The 25025-nt window shown below is 41.9% G+C and overlaps 1 protein-coding gene across 2 annotated transcripts in view; it reads left to right on the top strand.

Moving 5' to 3' along the window:
• Positions 1 to 25025, top strand: part of LOC122563613 (membrane-bound glycerophospholipid O-acyltransferase 2-like) — a 66252-nt gene that overhangs the window by 24863 nt on the left and 16364 nt on the right. For both annotated transcript variants that reach the window (XM_087976800.1, XM_043717571.2), the window contains exons 4-7: positions 5106 to 5201; positions 13510 to 13565; positions 19364 to 19418; positions 20718 to 20904. In XM_087976800.1, coding sequence (XP_087832926.1) covers positions 5106 to 5201; positions 13510 to 13565; positions 19364 to 19418; positions 20718 to 20904 — 394 coding nt within the window. The remainder of the gene's footprint in view (positions 1 to 5105; positions 5202 to 13509; positions 13566 to 19363; positions 19419 to 20717; positions 20905 to 25025) is intronic.

The raw sequence follows: 25025 nt of genomic DNA, 5'->3' as shown, positions 1-25025 counted from the left end.
TCCCTGCTCCACACTTTTATATATCCTAAACATCAGTTAGTTACTTCGGCCTAACCACTATTAACATCTCTTGCTGCTGTAAGAAACATAAAGGTAAAGTCTCCATGGTATTGCCGCATCAGAGGTCTGCTTAGGCATCAGAGAGAGACAGCTGGTGATGGTTTAACCTGAAGTTCATGGCAAGGGGGGAAATTGAAATGGAGAGTCTTCAGCTGGTGTGAGAATTGAACCCACTGTTGATATCACTCTGCATTGCAAACTAGCTAGGCAAAAGTGAGGACTGCAGATGCTGGAAACCAGAGTTTAGATCAGGGTGGTGCTGGAAAAGCACAGCAGGTCAGACAGCATCCGAGGAGCAGGAAAATCGATGTTTCGGGCAAAAGCCCTTCATCAGGAATTGCAAACTAGCTGTCAAGTCAACTGAGCTAACAGAACTAACACTTCCATATTCTGAGGAGAACAAACATTTTGACAATTTTAGAAGTTAAGTTCTTAGAAATTTCGTGGGCAGCTTGGCAAGGGAACGACATGGGAACAACAGTGGGCATTTAAATCTAACGAACTGATTGAGTTCAAACCATTCTCAGGTTGAGGAGATGTTAATCAGGAATGAATCAATCAGTAATAGATAAAAACAAATCCTTCAGACATCCATGTGTATATAGAACCAGAGAGTATAAAGTCCATGGCCAAATAGCGATAAGAGAGATGAAGAGAAATGTTTTTACTGAAAAAGACAGACATTCTGCTTGAGAAGGTATGTGGGAAACTGACTTCATAGGGAGTTGGACCCAGTAGTTGAGCCTGCAGACACACAATGCAGTGATGTGGGACTAAGAACATCTAATCATTCAAAAAGTTACAACAGGTATGATAAGCCAAATAACGTCATGCTGTGTTGCAAGTTTCTAGGATTCTTTGTGGAAATGACACTATTTATTTGTAAACTGCAGAGGGTTCAAACTGTAACTTTCATTAACCTGCTTCGTTTCTGCAGTGTTTGCTTGTTGTGTTAAAACCATCCTAATTTTGGAGGGCTAGCCATGTTTCATTGGAAAGTCTGAATGTTCAAATACTACTTGCAACAGGAGATCTAACCTCAGTTAATCTTGCATCAGCTTCAGGGCTTATAGCTGTTTACTCTATTGGGATATATTCCTGCAGCTTTTGTTTTTCACAGGACCTCCCAGCACTCATCACTCTGTTTCATCAAATATTATTTTCTCCTTCCCAGCCCCAATGAAAATAGTCACAATGAAAATGAAACTCTGCAAAATGTATACATATTGCAATGTAAGCATTCTGTACATTTTCCACTGGAAAATGTGAAAGAGTAATTGTTAATCTTTGTGCAGGGAGTCACAGCCCACTCACGGAGTGGGCAATTGTGGTTTTTGACTGAAAGAAATGTTAGATAAAAATCTAAGTTGTAACACACTGCTTCCTAACACTGTGCAGCCTATGTTTAGCAAATACGACTGTAGATTTACGGTAAGCATGTGCAGCTACAGCACTGAATATTAAACATTTCATTACTGTAGGTTCTTTATAGTAATATTTTATAAGAGTTAGTTTCCAGAGTGTTGGAATTGAAAAACAAAGTTTCAGGATTAAATTTGTATACAACAATGTTGTATAGAACTTGTAAAAAGCACACTTCTATGTGAGACCAGAAAGGATATCGGTTTAGTTTGTTGCCTGAAAGATAGTACCTCTGATAATGCAGCACTACATAGGTACCATACTGGGTACAATTTTACTGTACCCTGCCAGCAGGTTTGGCAGAACGTGGGGGAGGGGGTGGTAAGGTGCAAAATTCCCTGTGTGGTTCTCCCACCAGTCTCTGACCAGTCTGCAATTCTACCTGGGACGGATTTACCTTAGCAGGAATTCAGGGGCACAAGGGAGGTGTGGCTGGTCACCTGCTCAGGCCTTGAGTGGGAAGGTAAGGGTACCTCTCTAGGGAAACCCCTTTCCATGTTCAGCTAATCTTTCCCTTTCCACTGCCCTATCTTCTGCCCCTCTTCCCCCCACCAGTTGCCCCAAGGCCTGTCTCTTACACAAATGCTGCCTCACCAAGTAGCCTCTCCAACAAGATCTCCATCCCCCTCACATCACCCTCCTTGCATTCATGGTCTAAGAGCTCTCACAACGTAACACCATAAAACATGCCCCTAGGAGCAGAAATTAGGCCATTTGGCCCATTGAGTCTGCTCCACCATTCAATCATGGCTGAAAAGTTTTTCAGAGGGGAAAGTGAGGACTGCAGATGCTAGAGATCAGAGCTGAAAATGTGTTGCTGGAAAAGCGCAGCAGGTCAGGCAGCATCCAAGGAGCAGGAGAATCGACGTTTCGGGCATCCTGAAGAAGGGCTCATGCCTGAAACGTCGATTTTCCTGCTCCTTGGATGCTGCCTGACCTGCTGCGCTTTTCCAGAAACACATTTTCAGCTCTGATAAGTTTCTCAACCCCATTCTCCCACTTTCTCATTGTAACATTAGATCCCATTGACAGTCAAGAACCTATCTATCTCCGTCTTAAATATACTCAATGACCTGGCCTCCACAGCCTTCTGTGGCAATGAATTCCACGGACTCACCATTCTCTGGCTGAAGAAGTTTCTCCTTCTCTCCATTCTAAAGGGTCTTCCTTTTACTCTAAGGCTGTGCTCTCAGATCCTAGTCTCTCCTGCCAATCTTCTTCCCAACATCCATTCTGTCCAGGCCATTCAGTATTCTGTAAGTTTCAAGTAGATCCCACCTGTCATCCTTCTAAATTCCATTGACTATAGACCCAGAGTCCTCAAATGCCGTTTATTTCCAGGATCATTCTCGTGAACCTCCTCTGAACATGCTCCAGGGCTAATACATCTTTCCTGAGGTATGGGGCCCAAAATTGCTCACAATACTCCAAACGTGGTCTGACCAGAGTTTTACAAAGCCTCAGGAGTTCATCCTTGCTTCTCTATTCAAGTACTCTTGAAAGAATTGCCAACATTGTATTTGCCTTCCTAACTACTGACTCAAGTTGCAAGTTAATCTTAAGGGAATCCTGGAGTAGGACTCCCATGTCCCTTTGCACTTTAGATTTCTGAATTTTCACCCCATTTTCACCCCATTTAGAAAAATAGCCTATGCCTCTATTCTTTCTACCTCCCATTTTCTCATATTGTATTCCATTCTCATTCGGAGTGACCTGGTAACCCTCTAAAGTGGAACTACTGAGCGAGAGAGTGGAAGTCCTGTCTCAGTCAATCAGTACTGCCTCGACCAGAGGTGGGGAACATTTTCATGTTGGAAGGCCGCATTATGTTAATTGTAATCTAATAAGGCTGCATCCAAGAAACTTCAGTTATATATTCTTCAAAATTCACATTATTTTGTACAAATCTAATTTTAAAAAAAAGAAAAAAACAATGTTAATTCTAAAGTTAACTAACCTTTTAATGACTTTGTTGTGACTGCTTTTTGTAGGAAAGCATTTAAATATTTGGCTGCAGCGTGGAGGTCTGCAGTTTTAGCTGATCCTCTAGATGGGTATCCTTCATTTGTGACCTTAAGGGCGTTTTGATTTTGGTTTAAGTAGGAGAATGTAGATTCGCAGCAACAAGTGGTTGAAAAGCAAGAAAGCATTTTTCATGCATGTTGCCGAAGGCATGGGTATTCTATTGCATTTTTCCATATTTCAATTGGATCTTTCTTAGTGTCAAATAAAGACTTAAAAATGTCATCTTTTGAGAGCTCAATCAATTCCATCTGTAGTTCTTTAGGAGCCTTGGAGACATCAACTAGGTGAGGCTGAAATGCTAATTTGAGTGTGATGTCATGATTCTCAAAGTCAGAGAACCTTTCATTGTACTTCTTTTACACTCTGGTATTTTAAATACATTCATTTTAAGATTAAGATAAAAATAATTAAGGATGAAAACAACATAGTAATAAAAAATAAAAGATTTGTTCTGCAAAATTTGGATTCATTCAAAAGGCCACACACAATGGCCTAGCAGGCTGCAAGTTCCCTACCCCTGGCCTAGACTAAAGGCCATGGGGCTGTTGTTTGGTTGCATTCCCCACTGACACTATTCCCACCACCTGAAAATTCCCACCCTTGGAAAACTGTCCTGGATGAGTGATAAGTGTTTGATTGAAGTGATCATAGTATGATAAAACGTTTTCTATTAAGTGGGGAAAAAATGTAGTTCTGCCTGAGATTTAGTGTGTTTGTAGCTTCAGTGTTAGTTGTGACATGCAGCTATTTTGATAAGCTGTTTGCCTACAGTTGTGAAAGTATTGATTGAAAGCTCATAACGTCCCTGTCTAGGGTATGACATCATGTAGTTTACAATCTGTAATTCAGGTGTGTTGTTAAAATTTGTTTGCCCATTCAGAAAGAATTGCCTTTTTTGTTGCCAATCTTATCTATGACTCTAGTCCCGCATTAATCAGCATAACTATCCATGTTTGTCAACTTACTTATTTAAAATAAATTATGGTCTTGCCAGCGATGGTGAAGAAATATGAAACTTGCAACCTGTCAATCATGGCTCAATTTGAGACATGACCCAAAGATACATAGTCAACAACACAGCGCACATTGTGACATTTTAGCACAACTGCTTGAATTTTCTTCTAATGTACATTCTAGATGCTATGATTTGTGAACTTTCTGGAACATCCTATTTTATATAAACACCATAGACCACAGCACAGGAATTGTTGGAGAAGAAGCTAGGCCAAGGATGGCTTTTTTTTTGGAGACTAAAGCATGGATTGGGAGTGAATCCTTGGTTGTGATTTATCACACTCAATTGTACATGAGAGTGTGAGCATGGGGTTCTCAGCAAATATCTGCATGATACAAGTTTAGGCTGGTTTGGATCTGATAATCAGAGTCCTGGAATCCTTGAGAATCCCCACTTGCCATTGTCAGCAACTTGGGTGAACGCAGACTCTGCTCTTCTTTCCTGATTCTATGCTGGTCTCAGCAGCATTTCAGAAGAGGTGAGTGTAAGGAGCTGGTTGATGCATTAGACTATCAGGATCATCTATAACAGCAGCTATTGTGAGGGTAAGTCATTTGACTCATGATTTATTATGCTGTTTCAGATACAGTTTCCTGATAGCAATGGCCTATCTGACCATGTGTCAAATCATCCGGGTTTATTGGTTTGACGGCAAAGAGCGGTCTGCTGACTTCTCAGGGTGAGTATAGGAGTAATACTTTGTGTTTTTGATCTGAAATGTTATTGATTTCTGTGTGATGTTTACTTCATAATGTATGCGCTGATTTAACTGGTTGCCTCTATGTAAGTGCCTACAATACTAAACAATATCATTAAAATGTTATGATGTGGAGGTGCTGGTGTTGGGATTGGGGTGTACAAAGTTAAAATTCAGACAACACCAGGTTATAGTCCAACAGGTTCATTTGAAAGTACAAGCTTTTGGAATGCTGCTCCTTCATCAGGTAGCTAATGAGGCAGGATCATGGGACACAGAATTTATTGTGAAAGATCATAACATCATACAACTGATGAGATGTATTCACAAACCTAGATTACTATTAAGTCTTTAATCACTTAGAATAGGGACTTGTGTGTGTATGTGTGTGTGTATAAGTCTGAGGTGAATATGCATTTGCAGATTTCTATTTGCAGGTACATTCTATTTTGTTCAAAAAGCGCACAATCTGTAGGCAGTCAGTCCATGTGACATTTTATAAATTCTGACTTTGGAAATAGAGCCAGTCTGACTCAAGGTTGGGATACAGATAGACTCTAACCTCACCTTTTATGCATTGCCTGTGCTGAGATGTCACCTTTCTTTTATATACTGATAAAACTTTAAGTTGTCTCCGTACTGTGAGTTGAAAGAAGTTCTGGGATTTACATATTAATCAATCGAAACCTGCATCCCTACTTTAGGTGATTAACAGCAATCTAGATTTGTTTAATACCTCGCCTCAGTTGTATAACACTTTGATCTTTTACAATAAATTCTGTGTCCTATGATCCTGCCCTACTAGCTACCTGATGAAGGAGCAACACTCCGAAAGCTTGCACTTTCAAATAAACCCATTCTTGCCAAAAAGTTGGCAAGACTCAAGGAAATCTTGACAGCTTTTCTTCTCTCATGTATGGAGATGTGAGTTTCTTTTTAAAAATGGCTGAGGCATTGCTGGCAAGGCTAGCTTTACTGCTTTATATTAGTTACTACTTAAGATGGATGTAGTGACTGACCACCTAGACCCAGAGTGGTCTGTGTGCTGCAGGAACTCCTACAATCCTGTTACACAGGGAGTTCCAGCAGTTTGTTCCACCAAGAATGCAGGAAGGGTGATCTTGGTTCAAGTCAAGATAGTGTATGGATGACAGCTGGGCTTTATCATGTTGGAATTTCGATGGACCTATCCTTGTCCTTTTGGATGTCGTCCATCACTGAATCCCTCCCTGTCAACATTCTAGGGTTTACTATTGACCAGAAACTGAATGGGACTAGCTATATAAATGCAGGGACACCAAAACCAGGTTCGAGGCTAAGAATCTCTGAGAATAACTCACCTCCTGACTCCCCAAAGCCTTCTCACCATTTACAAGATTAACCTGGCAGCATGGTGGAATGATCTCCACGTGTCTGGCTCAGTGCAATTCTAACAAAACTGAAGAAGCTGAACACAAACCAGGCAAAGTATCTCAAGTGATTGACACCACTTTTAACCTTCACTCCCTTCATCACTGACATCCAGTAGCAGCTGTGTGTACCATCTACAAGGTCCTCTCCAATAACTCACCAAGGCTCCTTCAGGTGCACCTTCCAAACCTGGGATCTCTGTCACCTCGATGAACAAACACAGCAGGTGCATTTTGGCACCACCAAGTTCTCTCAAACTACATACCATCCTGACTTTGAATTTTATCACCAATCCTTCACAGTCACTGGGTCAAAATACTGAAATTCCCTCCCTAAACAATAATATAGGTGAACCTAGCCCCGTGGACTGCATCAGTTGAAGAAAATGGCTCTTCACCACTTTTCCAACAGCATTTTGGGATATGCAATCAGTTCTGGTCTTGTCAATTATGACCACCATCCATGAATAAAGTTAAGAAAAAGGTTTGGAATGTGCTATTGAAGAGTCCATTGGTAAGTTACTGTCATGTATCCCTTGGGTTATGGTCAGGAAGCTGATCACAGAAACTCCTTTATCCTCCATCTAAATGACTATGTACTTTAAAGAATCAGATGACGATGTGAATAGGTTCCAACTAGTGGTCAGCTATAATCTATCTCACCAGTTCAGATTGGAACATGGTCAGGTATAATGCTCTCTACTTAATTGGACACTCCACTAAAATTCTCCTGTTCCTTGGATGCTGCCTGACCTGCTGCGCTTTTCCAGCAACACATTTTCAACTCCACTAAAATTACCAACTACAATAACTTATATTGTGTCGTAACCTATTGAACACTCTCAAGTAATTCTGAATTGGCAATAAAACAAAGATTTTGTACTGTCCCTGAAGATTTTGTGCCTAAGGTGGCTCTATGTGTGGCAACATTGTACACTTTTCATTTGTACTCCGTACTTGAGTACACATGACAATAAAACTTCAATCTAAATCTAAATGCCATTCCAACCAATCTGATCTCTTCTCCAATGACTGGGTTAGGTAAGAATGAATATCTTGGAATTCCCTACTTAAACCTTAAAACAATTTCTGTTTACCTTTGTAGCTGTCCCCTTAACTCATAGCCTCATGGCCAATGAGATGTGAAAAATTGGAACATTTGAACATGTTCAACATGTTGAACATTTCATCATGTTCCCTCCAAGAACGTGATGACTCAAAGATGATCTTGCTAAGTTATTTGAGTTGTTAAATAAGATGGAAAATTGAGATTCAGAGAATTACCTCACAGCAAGAGGATGACCAAGGGACATGGACTCATGCTCCTAAGTATTAGGCCCATCCTAGTTTCTTGTATATCCCTGATTTTCTACATTCTGCTACTGATGGGTGAGCCTTCAGCTGCCCCCTGCAATCTGTATTTTTCTTCCTAAACCTCTCCACTTGCCTCCCCTGTTCTTCACCTTTAAGGATACTCCTTTAAAGTTTTCATCATCTGCTCTAAGTTTGGTATCATTCCTGTGAAGTGTGTTATGGAACATTTTTACTATGATAAAGGCAGTATGTAAGGGCAAGTTGTTATATGAACACTTAATGGTTCCTGAAATTGTCATGCCACAGACCAGTCATTCTGAGGAAGGTCCAGGTTTCATAACCCAAGATAGCACACTACCTGGATTTCTGTTGAATTAATTTGGGATGAAAATGGAAACAAACTTGGCTAAACTTTCTGCCAGTGAATAAATGTTTGTCTTGCATCCACGTTAAAATGAGATTGTAGCCCTTAAGTGGCAGGGTTGAATTTGATGCTTCATGTGACCCTCTCTTCCAGTAGTTCTTGTATGCAATTGTTTCAAAATAAGATGGAAGCTCAGATGATGATGACATACTGAAGCGCGTGCATTATTTTATGACCTTGGGAACACTTGGTTCTGTTAGACTTGAACAATGTTAATTGGAATAAATAAATTGCAGAAACTGAGGTGAAAGATCACTATGCAGGATACCCCAAAGATTGAGGAGGTGAGATAATGAAGACAATATTATATCAGGAATACTAGTTACTTTGCATGAGGGCTGAATTGCATTAAGCTGGAGAACAGCTAAGAAAAGATAGAACCACAGCTTCAAGTTCCTGCAATATAATGAGCTGGAGTAACAAGTTGTGCACTCATCCTGATTGAAACCTGCACAGGGATTCAGGGGGAGAGCAAGTGTAGAGGATAGTGGTGTTTGGGACTTGGAGGGTACAAGAGAGGAAAATTTCACAGAAATACTAACCATTGTGGGATTGAATAAATTGATTGCATGGTTTAGAGCAGGAGTTGGTGATAACTTGCTAAGTTGGCTCTCCTTTGAAAGATGGAAATTGGATTTGTGCAGTGACTTAACATGAACTCAACACATCCCAATGTTTTACTTGTACTGCAGCTTGTGAACTTTTGCAAAGTACAAATTGATTGCTACATCCCCTATATTGCAATATTGCCCAGACGTGAAGAGAATTACATTGACTGGACATCAGTTTAGAACATACTCAGATTATGAAAGATGTTGCAGGAATGTTGAAGTTTACTTAATTAATCAACAAATTATGGAACTATAGCGAGAACTAAATTCCTACTCATTCTTCTCTAAACTTCAGTCATTATAATCCTAACTGATCCAGTCTGTCTTTGCATATCAGTCCTGTAATCCCAGGAATCAGTTTGGTAAACCTTTTGTTGCACTCTCCATTGCCAGAATATCTCCCTTTTGATAAGGAGACCAAACTTCACACAATACTTCAGGTTTTGGAGGTTTAGAAGCTCCTGTTAAAGAAATTTAGGTGAGCATCTACAATGCATCTTGTATCCGGCTCACATTGTAGTCATGCTGTGTCAGTGATGGAGGGAGAGGATGATTTAATGTGGTGGATTAGTGAATGATCAATTAGGCTGCTTTGTCCTCAGTGCTATTGAACGTCTTGCGTATTGTTGGAGCTGCATTCACCCAGGCAAGTGGAAAAAAATTCCATTACATTCCTGACAGAGCTGGGCAATTCCCATCTTGAAGGAAAGGTAGTCCAACTGCCTCTCTTTGGCATTCAATGGTTTTAACCCATTGTCAATTTTCTGACCATCAATATCTTGAGGATCATCATTAACCGAAATTTAAGAATGAGCAACATAAACACTGTAGCTTCAAAATCAGGTCACAGGCGGGGTATTTTGTGGAAAGGGGGAGATAGTGCCATGTTGGTACAGTGACCAGTAATCCAGAGGCCCAGATTTGGTGACAACATGTTGAAATCCTTTGTGCCTGCTGGTAGAATTTGAAATTGATGAATAAATCTGGAATGTCATGTTAGTCTCCGTTATGGTGACCGTGAAGCTATTGTTCATTATTGTTCAAAATCCATCTGCTTCACTACTATCCTTTTCGGAAGGAAAATCTGCTATTACAACCCATGGTGGACATGTAGCTCCAGATCGACACCACTGTGTTTGTTAACTGCTCTCTAGAATGGCCTAGCAAGCCATTCCATTTGAAGGATAATTAGGGATGGACTGCAAACGCTGTCCTAGCCATTGATGCTGGCCTTTCCAGCAGTGCTCACACTCAGTAGACAAATACAGGGAAAAACATGCACCATCCTCTATCAGTGTGCCATCCTGTGCCATTTTATTTTATCTTGATCAGCTGAGCCACTGGGGCCATGGAGTAGTAGATGGGGTTTAATTTAGATAAATGCAAGGTGTTGCATTTTGGTAAGACAAACCAGGGCGGGACTTCCACAGTTAATGGTAGGGCCCTGGGGAGCATTGTTGAACAGAGTGATCTCGAGATTCAGGTCCATAGTTCCTTGAAAGTGGCATCACAGTTGGACAGGGTAGTGAAGAAGGTGTTTGGCACGCTTGCTTTCATTGATCACAACATTGAATAGAGGAGTTAGGACTTCATGTTACAGCTATATAGGATATTGTGAAGCCATTTTTGGAATGCTGCACACTATTCTGATTGCCTGGCTATTGGGGAGGGTATTATTACTGAGTTTTGGAAAGATTTGTAGCTCAGGTTGAGGTTCTGGGTGTAGGTTTGCTCGCTGACCTAGAAGGTTCTCTTCTAGACATTTTGTAACCCTACTAGGTAACATCTTCAGTGGGCCTCCGGGCAAAGCACTGCTGATAATTCCTGCTTTCTATTCATATGTTTGGGTTTCTTCAGGTTGGTGATGTCATTTCCTGTGGTGATGTAATTTCCTGTTCTTTTTCTCAGGGGCGGTAGATGGAGTCTAACTCGATGTGTTTGTTGATAGAGTTCCGGTTGTAATGCCATGCTTCTAGGAATTCTCATGCATATTTCTGTTTGGCTTGTCCTAGGATGGATATGTTGTCCGAGTCAAAGTGGTAAGGATACTAGTGAGAGAGGGTCATGTCGTTTTGTGGCTAGTTGGTGTTCATGTATCCTGGTGGGTAGTTTTCTGCCTGCTTGTCCAATGTAGTGTTTGTTACAGTTCTTGCATGGTATTTTGGAAATGACATTAGTTTTGCTTGTTGTCTGTATAGGGTTTTTCAAGTTCATTAGCTGCTATTTTAGTGTGTTGGTGGGTTTGTGGACTACCATGATGCCAAGAGGCTTGAGTAGTCTGGCAGTCATCTCCAAAATGTCGTTGAGGTAGGGGAGAGTGGTTAGGGTTTCTGGATGTGTTTTGTCTGGGTTTGTTGCTGAGAAATCGGTGGACTGTGTTCATTGGGTATCCATTCTTTTTGAATACCCGGTATAGGTGTGTTCAACTAGTTACCAGGATGCATGAACACCAACTAGCCACAAAACGTCATGACCCTCTCTCACTAGTATCCTTACATACAGATGAGGAAGGACAACACTTTGACTGGGACAACACATCCATCTTAGGACAAGCCAGAGACACACACGAGAATTCTTAGAAACATGGCATTCCAACCAGAACTAACACATCGAGTTAGACCCCATCCACCACCCCCTGAGAAAAAGAACAGGAAATGACATCACCACTGGAAATGACATAACCAACCCAAACATATAAATAGAAAGCAGGAATCATGTACAGTGCTTTGCCTGAAGCCCACTGAAGATGTTACCTAATATGGTGACAAAACGTCTGGAAATGAACCTTCCAGCTCAGCGAGCAAACCTCCATCCAGGATATTATTATATTGGAAATGCGGAAAAGATTCATCAGGATGATGACTGAACTGGAGGGTTTTAGTTATAAGGAGAGGTTGGATAGGCTAGGATGCTTTTCCCTTGATTGTAGGAAGTTGAGAGGTGACCTTGTAGAGATTTATAAAATCATGGGGCATAGATAAGGTGAATTGCAAAAGTCTTTTCCCTAGGGTAGTGGAATTCAAAACTAAAGGGCATGAATTTAAGGTGAGAGGGGAAAGATTTAAAAAGGACCTGAGGGACATCTTTTTCACATGAAGTGTGGTTTATATGTGGCATGAACTGCCAGAGGGAGTTGTCGATGAGGGTACAATTACAATAACATTTGAACAGGGAGATGATTAGGAAAGATTTAGAGGGATGTGCACCAAATGTAGGCAAATGGGACTAGTTTAGTTTGGGAAACCTGGTCAGCATGGACAAGTTGAACCAAAGGGTCTGTTTCTATGCTGTTTGACTGTGACATCTCCTAAAATGAACATTGAATCAAGATTGACTAAGGGTCAAGACAGGATCTCTGTGCAATTGTCCATAGCATTACCTTATGTGCTTGGATGAAGGGCATAGTAGAACAAGACAAATGGCAGTTCTTCAGATTCAGGCCAATTGAGATCCATGCTGAATAAAACAAAGCCAGGGGATGCGATGGCCAGGTGGTATCATCACTGGACTGTTGATCTACAGACCTAGGTAGTGTTCAGGGGACCTGGGGTCAAATCCTGCTATGGCAGATAGTGGAATTTGAATTTTAAAAAAAAATCTATTGATGACTGCAAGTCCATTGTTGGTGGTCAGGAAAAAATGCATTTGGATCATTAATATCTTTTAGGGAAGGAAACTGTCATCCTCTCCTGGTCTGGCCTACATGTGACTCCAGGCCCACAGCAATGTGGTTGACTCTTAACCCCTGGGCAATTAGGGATGGGCAATAAATGCTGGTCTAGCCAGCAATGCCCTCCGATCCCGTGAATAAATAAAACAAATTCAATCATTTCTACTGGCAGCTCCCCAGAAGGGATATGCAAAGTAGTAACAATTTTCCAGCCCCTTTTGTACACTGTTATTATTTTATTTTCTTATTACAGTTTTTTAAAATCAAATTCACTTTTACAAGCTTTCATAGATTCTTCTCCCACTGCTGCTTCTGAATCCTACAATCCAATAATCTTGTGTGTGGGTGTATAAGGAAAAATGTTGATAATATTTTTATTGCTTCCTTATCACTCACTTACTGATAGAAATTGTCACCATATTAACCAGTTAACTTTTCAACATCATAACTACTTTTGTCCTAGAGTAAAAGACAATCACCATCATTCACTTTAAGAATGTCAAAAATAAAAGAAAGTTGCATGATTGGAAATTGACTCATTAGAAAAGAACTTTGATAAAGGCAACCATTGATCTGAAATCATTCAGTTTAATTTACATTTGACCTTTAGCTTTTTATGATTGGTGATATCATCTAGGTATGAAGTTTAACAAGTTACTGATGCTGGGAATGAAACCTGAAGGGTGTGTCACATTCAGTTGTATGCGTCATTCCCAGACTCTGGTCCTTGATTTGTCACCTAGTATTATCTGCAATTTCACAAGTACATCTCAGTTAAAGACAAAAAGCCAGAAGGGGTTTAAGTAAATTACGGATTGCTCTTTTGTTGTTTATGTACTGAAGTGTCTTCTCTTAATTGTAGGCCATTGATGGTGATCACACAGAAAGTAACAAAGTTGGCATTTGAACTTCGTGATGGTAAGAAATTTGAAATGAAAGAAAATAATTCAGCTCATGTTTTGAGCAGTTTGGATACCGATCAATCATCATCAAAGAGAACAGACCAAGGCTGATAGGTCTATCCGTGATCCCAATCTAACAACATACTTAGATTACATAATCTGGCTATTTGGCCCAACAGATCCAGGCCATTATTAGTGGTCCAAACAACTAGCATCCTCCTATGCCCCTTGCAGCTAACCATTACAACATATCCTTCCATTTCTCTTAACCTGCTCTAGTTCCCTCTTAACTGCATCCATGCTACTTATTGATCATGGTGGCAACTTTCATATTCCTATGGATTCCTTTTGAAAGAAGAAAGATTTGCCTTTAAGTAGCAAACTTCAGAAGCTTAGGATGGCCCAAAGTACTTACAGCCAATGGAGTACTTTGGCCCGCAGTCACTGTAAGGCCATGTTTATCATGTCTGCCACCACCAGATGGTGGCAGTGAGCACGCTCACGCAGGAGCATCGTGTGACAGCCAGCTGACATTCCTGGCCCTGCCTGCACATGGGCAGGGCGTCATTCCAGTGGCTGGATGAGGAGGTGGATCTGGAAGAAGTGGAGCAGACAGTTATGGGTGCAGTCTATGTGGGGACACTGCATCCACTGCCAGGGAGGGGGGAGTCTCTGCTTCATCTGTCCCAGACTGTACCCTACCTCCTCCTCACCCCCTGACTCTCTGGCCCCCGCAACCCCCATACTTCAGCCTGTGACATCAGCAATATATGCACGCACTGATGCTTTTCACAGCCTATCACAGCCCAGCTACATTACAGACCGTGTCTGCGCAAGCACGGTGGCCATTTTCATGTGATAAATAATCACTGTGATGTAGGAAATGCAACAGAAGATTTGTGGACATCAAGTCCCCACAAACTGTAACACGATAATGACCAGACAATCTGATTTAGTCACTGAGGGATAGACTTTGGGGATAAACCCTTACAATTTTTTATAGACACACCATAGAAAGCATCCTATCTGGATGCATCATTCCATGATATGACAACTGCTCTGCCCAAGACCACAATAAATTACAGAGAGTTGTGAACACAGCCTAGTCCGCCATGTAAACCAGCCTCCCATTCATTGACTCCATCTATATTTCCTACTGCCTCAGAAAAACAACCAACATTACCAGAGACCCTTTCAGCCTGGTTATACTCTCCTCCAGCCTCTTTCATTGGGTAGAATATCTAAAAGCTTGTATACACACATGAACAGATTCAAGAACAACTCCTTCCCTGCTGTTATCAGAGTTTTGATTGGAAATCCTTTAATGTTAATATTGATCTCTCTCTACGCCTTCTCAGCAGCTGTAACATTGTATCATGCAGTCTGTTCTGGTACTCTGATATACTTATATGGTCTGCCTGTAATGCACATAAGACAATACTTTTCACTGTACTTCTGTACACGTAAGAGTAACAAATCGAATCAAATGCACAACTTTGTTGACAGGAAGGCCTTTGGATTTTTAGAAATTCTTTCAAAGCGTTCATTGCCCATCCTGATTGCCCAGAGGGCAGTTAAGAGTTAAACACATTGCTGTGGGTCTGGAATCACATGAAGACCAGATTAGTAGAGATGGCAGGTTTCTTTCCCTGAAGGATGGTAGTGAGATAGGTGGGTTTTTCCCAACAATCAATTGTTTCATGATCATCAGTAGATTCTCAATTCCAGGCTTTTAAAAAAAATTCAAAATTATGGCAGGAATTGAATCTGGGTCCCCAAAATGTTAGCTGAGTTTCTGGATTAATAGTCTAGCAATAGTACCATTAGGGCATTGCCTCCCCAGCTTGAATTTTCTAATTATTGCAGGGTTAGTTTGTCTGAAATGGGATGAAGGTACATCATTCCAATCAATCTGAATTATTTTAGTTAAAAATCACACAACACCAGGTTATAGTCCAACAGGTTTAATTAGAAGCACACTAGCTTTCGGAGCGACGCTCCTTCATCAGGTGGTAGCCAGATGACGCACGCACACACACACACACACACACACACACACACACACACACACACACACACACACACACACACACACACACACACACACACACACTCCTATACACACATACACACGGACACACATATACACAGAGGCGCACACAGACACCCACACACACCCTTACAGGCACACACACTCCTACACTCTCACATGCACCCCCTCACAGACTTAAGACACTCTACACTCACTACACACACACACACACACACACACACACACACACACACACACACACACTTTCTCACACTCACAACCCCCAACCCGGACAGACACACACACAGGCAGACAAAGACCCACATGCACACATATATTTTGTGGGGTGAATTTGTACTTGCAGGGTTACATCGTACTTTGCTCAAAAACTGCATGAATTCATGTAAAACTCCGTTATCTCACTTTTTAGATTAGAATCAATCTAAACATCATGGCATAGACAGAGAACACAGGGGGCCAACACCTTCAACATATTGTCTAGCTATCACCATTGTTAACAGCTAACCTGAGAATGCAACTTTTTAAACAAAGGTTTTGTGATTTACACATGAAAGAAGTGAAACTATCATGGTATTCAAACAGATGAAAGACTTAACAGACAATAAATTTTTCAATGTATAATTTCAGTTACATCACACTAAGTTTTTGCTATAAATTCTGTGTTAGGATTGAACCCTCCGCTATCACCCGATGAAGGAGTGACGCTCCAAAAGCTAGTGTGCTTCCAATTAAACCTGTTGGACTATAACCTGGTGTTGTGTGATTTTTAACTTTGTACACCTCAGTCCAACACCGGCATCTCCAAATCATGAATTATTTTAAGTTGTCAGGGTGCCCACTCCTGATTTGGCTTCTACTGCCCTCTACTGCAGATTTTCAATAGATTTCTGAGAGTTCCCTCACAACACTCCCACCCTCATGTGGGTGAAAAGCATAAGGATAGTGAACTTTGATCTTTTGTTTCTCGCTGCACCCACATCCCTTCACTCCATCATCCCATTCTTCCTGGGGTTTGGTGGGATTGGCCACTGAAAGAATGGAAAAGTGCAGCCAAGATCCTTTTATTTTTTAAAAAGTTTATTAAACAGTAGTTTACAAACAATTAATATTAACAGCTGTATACAGAAAAACAACAATTTACAAGGGAGGGGAGCGACAAAACCAAACCCCACTGTTCAACCCGTTTTCAGGGAAATGAGGACAAACCTCCAAGGTCCTTTAAATTATGTAAGCAATTACTCTTGAACTGAATGACTTGTTAGACCATCTCTAATGGCAGATGCAAGTCAATCACATTGTAGATTAGATTACGTTACAGTGTGGAAACAGGCCCTTGGCCCAACAAGTCTACACCGACCCGCCGAAGTGCAACCCACCCATACTCCTACATTTACCCCTTACCTAACACTACGGGCAATTTAGCATGGCCAATTCACCTGACCTGCACATCTTTGGACTGTGGGAGGAAACCGGAGCACCCGGAGGAAACCCACGCAGACACGGGGAGAACGTGCAAACTCCACACAGTCAGTCGCCTGAGGCGGGAATTGAACCTGGGTCTCTGGCGCTGTGCTAACCACTGTGCCACCGTGCCACCCACAGTGTGGAAACAAGTCCACACCGACCCGCCACACCTAACACTACGGGCAATTTAGCATGGCCAATTCACCTAGCCTGCACATCTTTGGACTGTGGGAGGAAACCGGAGTACCTGGAGGAAACCCAAGCAGACACTGGGAGAATGCGCAAACTCCACACAGTCTGTCGCCTGAGGGGGGAATTGAACCCGGGTCTCTGGTGCTGTGAGGCAGCAGTGCTAACTGCTGTGCCACCGTGCCACCTGAGGACTTGTAGTGGGTCTGAGACACATGTAGGCCAGACTGGGTAAGGATGTCAGATTTCAATCCCTAAAGGACATTATTTGTGATAATTGACGCTTAGTTACCATTAGATCAGCTATTAGTTCCAGATTTTTGTTGGATTCAAATTTCACCAGCTGCCCAGGAGAGATTCCAACCCACCTTCCATAGCATGAGAGTAGGACTCTAGCCCAGGGACAATATCACTACATCTCTGACTCTCCTCAAGAATCTAAATGAGAAAGTACTCAGAGGGAACAGAACATTTCTTTGTTTTCTAATCAATCTGTTCAGAGATGTATGACACATCCTTGGAGCAGGTGGGACTTAAACCTAGGCCTCTTGGCTCTGAGATAGGGACAAAAGCACTTGACAGATGTAATCATCACCGATCTGGAACAGAAGGTCACGAACTATCACTACAATAAACAATGGCTGTGACTCAGTTCGGTATACTCCCTTACCTCTGAGTTATAAGGCTGTGGAATGAAGGTTGAAACATTGGAATCTAACCTGAGTCATCTAGTGGAGTAGTGAGGGCGTCAAAGATGCTTTCCTTCTGGAGAAGAGAAAAGAGAAGCTCATTTCATAGTTTTAATACCAATGGTCTAAATACTCAAGTGGCCCAGGCTAATTCTCTGGGGAGCTGGATTCAAATTGCAGCTGATGAAATTTAAATTCAATTAATAAGATAAGTGAATAATGAAAGCTAGTCTTTGCAATTGTGAGCATCAAGTTCCTGTTAATTATCATATAAACCTATCTGGTTCACTAATGCCTTTTAGGAAAGGGAATGTGTCATCTTTACATGGGCTGGCTTATATGTGATTCTACATCTAAAGTCATGCGGTTGACTCTGAAATGGCCGAGTAAGCCACTCAGTACAATTTAGGAGGGATAATAAATGCTGGCTTCACCAGGGACTCCATGTCCCAGAAAAGAATAAAATTAAAAATCCATGCAAGAGGCTTGCATTTAGATAGTGCCCCTTTAAACCTCAAGCTTTCAATTTTTATTATCAAGGGAGAGCTCCCCTGGTCTCCTTTGAAATAGGGGCCATATTATTCTGTGACCATCTGAGAGAGATGATGAGCCCCAGTTTTACATTTCCTGGAAGGATGGGTCTGTAACAGTGCAGCACTACCTCAGTGCAGCACTGGGGAGGCAACCTTGATTGGGTCCTTGGCTGCACCAGTCGAGGTAAATGTGAACGATCCTGTGGCAACCCTTCAGAGAAAAGCAAACACAGAAGTTGCTGGAAAAGCTCAGCAGGTCTGGCAGCATCTGTGCAGAGAAATCAAAGTTAATGTTTTGGGTCCAGGTGACCCTTCCTTGCAACATTTCAAAGAGAAGCATTGGATTCCTCTGGGAGCCGATCACATTCCCTCACCAGGAATTTCCAACAGCGTTGCTGCTCCAAGTGTAGCATTTCCTCGATGTAGCATCCTGGCCAACATTCCTTCCCCAACAAGTCGCAGTCCAATAAAGTTAACTTGCAATTAATGGGATCTACCTGTGCACCTATTGGCCGTGGCGGTGTTAAAGTGTGTAAAATTAGTCATGTTGCAAATTGGATTGGTGCACTTGATACACGTTGACGTGTGTTGAGCTGCAATAAAGCTGCAATTTATGAATGTCTGACTGACAAATGCAATGACATGCAGAGGTGTCATTTTAAAGACCCAACATACGACGGTTTCATGTACCTATGAAAAACTGCTATATGTTGTCTGGCATAGTGTACAAATCGACTTGAGTTGACTCCGGAACTGAACTTGTTTGCAATCCACACACTGCCTGTACAAGGGGTTTCCCTTTTATTCTGTGATAACTTCCAGGAAATCAATGCATTTTATTGCTGTGCTGAAAAATTCCAAGCATTTTTGTCTTGATTCCATTCAGGTCTGACCCGAGATGAAAGTGAACTGAGTACATCTCAGAAACGTTTAGCGGTGAGGTAGGTATAGAATACACACGCAGGAAGATGTGGGTTGGATTTGCAACGAGTGATTTCTTTGGAAAATAAGAATGATAACTGTTTTTGTGAGTAATACCATCCATCTGAAAACTTTGAGATGTTAATCCAAACTTGTTAAACCAACACTTCCCAAACTTTCTCCCATTATGAAGTTCAGTCGGACCAGAATGTTTCATTTACTATTTTTACTGGTATTTCGTACTGGGACTGAAACCAGTGCTGCCTTAGAGTTTGTGAACCCAGAAATTTGTCTGGTGACCCTGTTAGCTGTTGCACCTCCCAGTTGGAAAGCTTTCCATTAATCACTTCCACCAAAATAGGGAGCAAAGAAACAGCTTGGTTTGATTTGTAACACTTTATGATATAATTTCAACTGTGCTTATTCATTTGCAATAACACTTGTCATATTTGTTAGTAGTTTTAGGTAAGTAGTAAGTTACAATAACTTGCATTTATATAGTACCTTCAATTCAGCACATTTGCTCGAGGTATTTCACAGGAATATTACCAAACAGAATTTGACACCAAGCTGCATCGGATATATGAGGGCAGATGACCAATGTTTAGTCAGAGGTAGGTTTCTGTGAGGGTCTTAAAGTAGGAGAGAGAACTAAACAGGGAAGAGACAAGGAATTCAAGAGTTGAGGCTGTTAGCAATTAAGACACATCTGAGAATGGTGGAGTGCTGATACATCAGCAATGTTTCAGATTGCAGAGGTTTGTAAAGCTGGTAGTGATTAGATGGATGGGGAGAGCTGGGTACTTGAAAACTAGAGTGAAAATTTTGTTAGAAAAAATATTAGAGCTTCAAACCTTGGAAATGATTTTCTTCTTAATGGAGAAGGAGCTGGCTAGAAGTGAATTAATTATATGTTCTCAACTACAATCCAAAAGATTCAATGTCCTAATCCAGTGAACCTATAGCTTACTGTTCTTAATCTATATCCCTTTGTTATCATCACAGTTAGTTCTCTCTTGGTTTGATACAGAATAACGCTGAGGTTACATATTGTTGTTGGGAATAGGAAATAGCCAGTGAGAGAGACAGAGAGCACAGGTCAAAGCTTTTGACCAGCTAAGGAATTTGTTTCAAATGGGGAAGCCATTGACTTGAAATGTATTCCAACACCGGCCATTAAAATATACTTAAATGTCACCATCGACTGGCTCCCCCATTCACCATTGTCTTTCCAATAAACACTGTGATGCAACATCTTAATTGTATGTAGCTTTTCCTGTAACATTTTTGAATTATGATATTTTTATTGGTGCTTTCAGGCGAATACCAAGTCTCCTTGAGTATTTGAGCTACAATCTCAACTTCATGGGCATCCTTGCAGGACCCCTGAACTCATACAATGATTACATCAGCTTCATTGAGGGCAGAAACTTTGAGGTTGGAATGAACCATCCTGCCATTGGGAAGAAAAGCAACAAGTGCCCTCCAAATGAACCTTCATCTCTGGTATGCCAAAATACTAGACGTTGTTTTAGCTTTTCTTAAAATTTTCTTTAAAAGGTAAAAAGCACCCACATGAATACATTGTTACATTTATGGACTGTAATGCTAATTTAGACTTTGTTACATTAGTAAAGGGGGATTCATGAGCAGAGGGATCTGGGTGTGTGTGTGTGTGTGTACATTTGGCATGGATGATTACAGGACAGGTTGAAAGAGAGTTTGTGAACTGTTCTTCTGCAAAAAGGGCATAGAGATTAAAAACATGGAAGTATTGTTAAACCTGGCACAGCCTCAATTTGGAGTATGGAGTCCAGTTTCCAAGTTTCAGTGGGACTTTATAGGGCCTGAGCCATGGGGGCTCTGGGGTGATTTCTCTGGAATTGGACAAGAATTCTAGCGATGCTCATCTCAACATCAGGAGCATTTCACTTCATGTTTTGCTGAGCAGCAATGCAGGTTTCTCACTAGGCTGCAGTGAGTCGCCAATTGATCGGGATTATAGCTTGTTAGACACCTCACTAATGCTACATCTCAGCTCATTAATGAACCTGAACTCTGTTTTGCCAGGCTCATCAATCAAACCAGAATCCTCAACATGGCTGTCAGGGTGGGTACCTAGTGACTTCAGCTCTCCGCTGGCTGTGAGGAGCCTCCATGTTGAGCCTCAAAAGGGCACGATCCATGGGAATCAGCTGTTCACATCCCTTTCCATAGACATTGGCATCCAACACTTGTCAACTCCTCAAAGTCATCATTTCACCTCTTCACTGCACTCGTAGGCCACTTAGGAAGCACAGACTTGCATTGCATGGCACACTAGTAACTAGCATTGAAAGGCTACACCAGAAATGCTTTGTGAGTATGATCAGACAAATAAGTCATGGATTGGACCAAATTGTGTCTCTGGGCTGCTTGCTTGTTCCCTAAGTGCTCACTCACTTTGTGTTCATCTGCACGTTCATAGTATCCAGGCTGAGCCAGGTTGGGCCTGTTTGCACATTGATGCTTCAACCAGGGTCAAAGGCCATTGGTACTAATGTAATGATGAGATGTCTTCATGCACGGCTCACCAAGTCATCAATCTAGCACCTACAGCATATGGCAGATGCCTGTGTGGCGAATATCCTGCACATTTATTCAACCATGTGGGAACATAGTGGGACTAGTCACCAGTACAGTCAAAGAGGATTGTCAGTATCAGTTAGAGGTCTCAGTCCAGACACTTGGCCACGGTCAGTAGTCAGCTTGGAATGTTCACTATCAAGGGATTAGTCCAAATGAAACTTGGGAGGTGGATAACTGCCACCAGCAGTCAGGGGAATCACACTGTCAGTGACAGAACTCCAAAGATAGCAGTTGAAGTCTGGATGGTCATCTCCAGCAGCTGCAGGCTGAAGTCTGTCAGAGAATTTGTAAATACAGTCCTGGGTGTGTGTCCAGTGATTGTTAAAGGGAGCTGCTGGCGCATCAGAGCTGATGTAAACAGTGAAGAAACACATTCAGTTGTAGAGGGAATGTAGAAAAAGGCTAGTGCATTGTTTCATTAAGGCTATGGTGCAGAAGTAGGCCATTCAGCCCAACTGATCTGAGCTGGTATTTCTATTCTATTTTAGCCTCCTCCTGCTTATCTAACTGTACCAGTGTACCCTTCTGTTCCTTTAGTGAACATGTACTTGCCTTTCTATGACAGTTTCCTTGATCTCAGAATGCCCGAAAGATATTTACAGCCAATGAAGTACTCCGAGTGAAGTGCAGTCACCATTGTAATCCAGGAAATGTGGCACAGCAAGATCCCAGAAAAATTAGTCAGTAACATCTGACCTAACAGTGTTGCTTTTGAAAGTGAATGGAACAAAGAACCCCCCCCCCCCCCCCCCCCAAAACAAGACGTTAATTTGGTAGGAGAACCCAGTGTCTGTGATGGGCAGAATTAGGGTGAACATTGGGATGTATTTCTTTTACTCACAGGCCACAGCAAGAGCACACTGCCTTAATCCTGTACCAGCCAGACATCATGCTGAAGTGAGGTGGCATTGCCATGGACTTGGGCAAAAGATCCTGGCCAGAGTGGCCTTCAGCTACACCCAGCTGGCAAAGTACTCCATTTTGTCAAACAGAACTGGTCAAAAAAGTGACATAGTTTAGTTTTCCACATGTGCTGGCTGATAAACCTGATTCTTTGGAAGTTGTATCCCACTTGAGGCAGAGCGTGCTTTGCAGTTTCTCTTTTCTCGGTAGAGAGCTCCACATAGTGGCCTTAGTTGGTCACTGCATCCTCTTGAACTGATGGTTCATTGTGATAAGTGACCGAAGTCACCTTGCAGAGTTCAGTGTTAATGTTAAACAAATAGTTTTGCCTATATAACGGGATATCCCTAGAGTTCGAATAGTTTACTATTTAGATATCAACTGCAGCTCAGTGGAAAGCATTCACTTTGGAGTCAGAATGTCCACTTTGAGTCCCACCCCATTGATTTGAGCTCAACCTTCAGATTGATATTCCAGTGCAATGCTGAGGGTGTGCTGCACTGTCAGAGGTGCTGCCGTTTAGATCAGACATTAAAAACCTGGATCTTGTCTGTGCTTTTAAGTGGATATAAATGATCCCATGATTGTTCATTCAGAAAAGGGCAGGGGAATGCTCTCTCATGTCCTGGCCAATATTTATCCCGGCAATGAAATTGTTAAATCACGTTATCAACTCATTATCTCCCTGCTTCCTCAAGCTTACCATGTGCAAGTTCACTGTTTTGTTTCCTATGACACAACAGTGACTCCATAAATAGTATCTGTTTGGCTGTTTGCACTTTGCACTTTAGTTAGCACTTTGAGGCATCGTGTGGTCATAGAGATGTACAGCATGGAAACAGACCCTTCGGTCCAACCCGTCCATGCTGACCAGATATCCCAACCCAATCTAGTCCCACCTGCCAGCACCCGGCCCATATCCCTCCAAACCCTTCCATATACCCATCCAAAAGCCTCTTAAATGTTGCAATTGTACCAGCCTCCACCACATCCTCTGGCAGCTCATTCCATACACATACCACCCTCTGTGTGAAAAAGTTGCCCCTGAGGTCTCTTTTATATCTTTCCTCTCTCGCCCTAAACCTATGCCCTCTAGTTCTGGACTCCCCAACCCCAGGGAAAAGACTTTGCCTATTTATCCTATCCATGCCCCTCAATTTTGTAAACCTCTATAAGGTCACCCCTCAGCCTCCGACGCTCCAGGGAAAACAGCCCCAGCCTGTTCAGCCTCTCCCTGTAGCTCAGATCCTCCAACCCTGGCAACATCCTTGTAAATCTTTTCTGAACCCTTTCAAGTTTCACAACATCTTTCCGATAGGAAGGAGACCAGAATTGCACGCAATATTCCAACAGTGGCATAACCAATGTCCTGTACAGCTGCAATATGACCTCCCAACTCCTGTACTCAATACTCTGACCAATAAAGGAAAGCATACCAAATGCCTTCTTCACTATCCTATCTACCTGCGACTCCACTTTCAAGGAGCTATGAACCTGCACTCCAAGGTCTCTTTGTTCAGCAACACTCCCTAGGACCTTACCATTAAGTGTATAAGTCCTGCTAAGATTTGCTTACCCAAAATGCAGCACCTCGCATTTATCTGAATTAAACTCCATCTGCCACTTCTCAGCCCATTGGCCCATGTGGTCAAGATTCTATTGTAATTTGAGGTAACCCTCTTCGCTGTCCACTACATCTCCAATTTTGGTGTCATCAGCAAACTTACTAACTGTACTTCTTATGCTCACATCCAAATCATTTATGTAAATGACAAAAAGTAGAGGGCCCAGCACCGATCCTTGTGGCACTCCACTGGTCACAGGCCTCCAGTCTGAAAAACAACCCTCCACCACCACCCTCTGTCTTCTACCTTTGAGCCAGTTCTGGATCCAAATGGCTAGTTCTCCCTGTATTCCCTGAGATCTAACCTTGCTAATCAGTCTCCCATGGGGAACCTTGTCGAACGCCTTACTGAAGTCCATATAGATCACATCTACTGCTCTGCCCTCATCGATCTTCTTTGTTACTTCTTCAAAAAACTCAATCAAGTTTGTGAGACATGATTTCCCACGCACAAAACCATGTTGACTATCCC

This window comes from Chiloscyllium plagiosum, unplaced genomic scaffold (genome assembly GCF_037043375.1).
Source record: "Chiloscyllium plagiosum isolate Xiang-an unplaced genomic scaffold, Cpla_swu_hap1 HiC_scaffold_30, whole genome shotgun sequence".
Taxonomy (NCBI): Eukaryota; Metazoa; Chordata; class Chondrichthyes; order Orectolobiformes; family Hemiscylliidae; genus Chiloscyllium; species Chiloscyllium plagiosum.
This window is presented reverse-complemented; position numbering and strand designations above follow the sequence as displayed.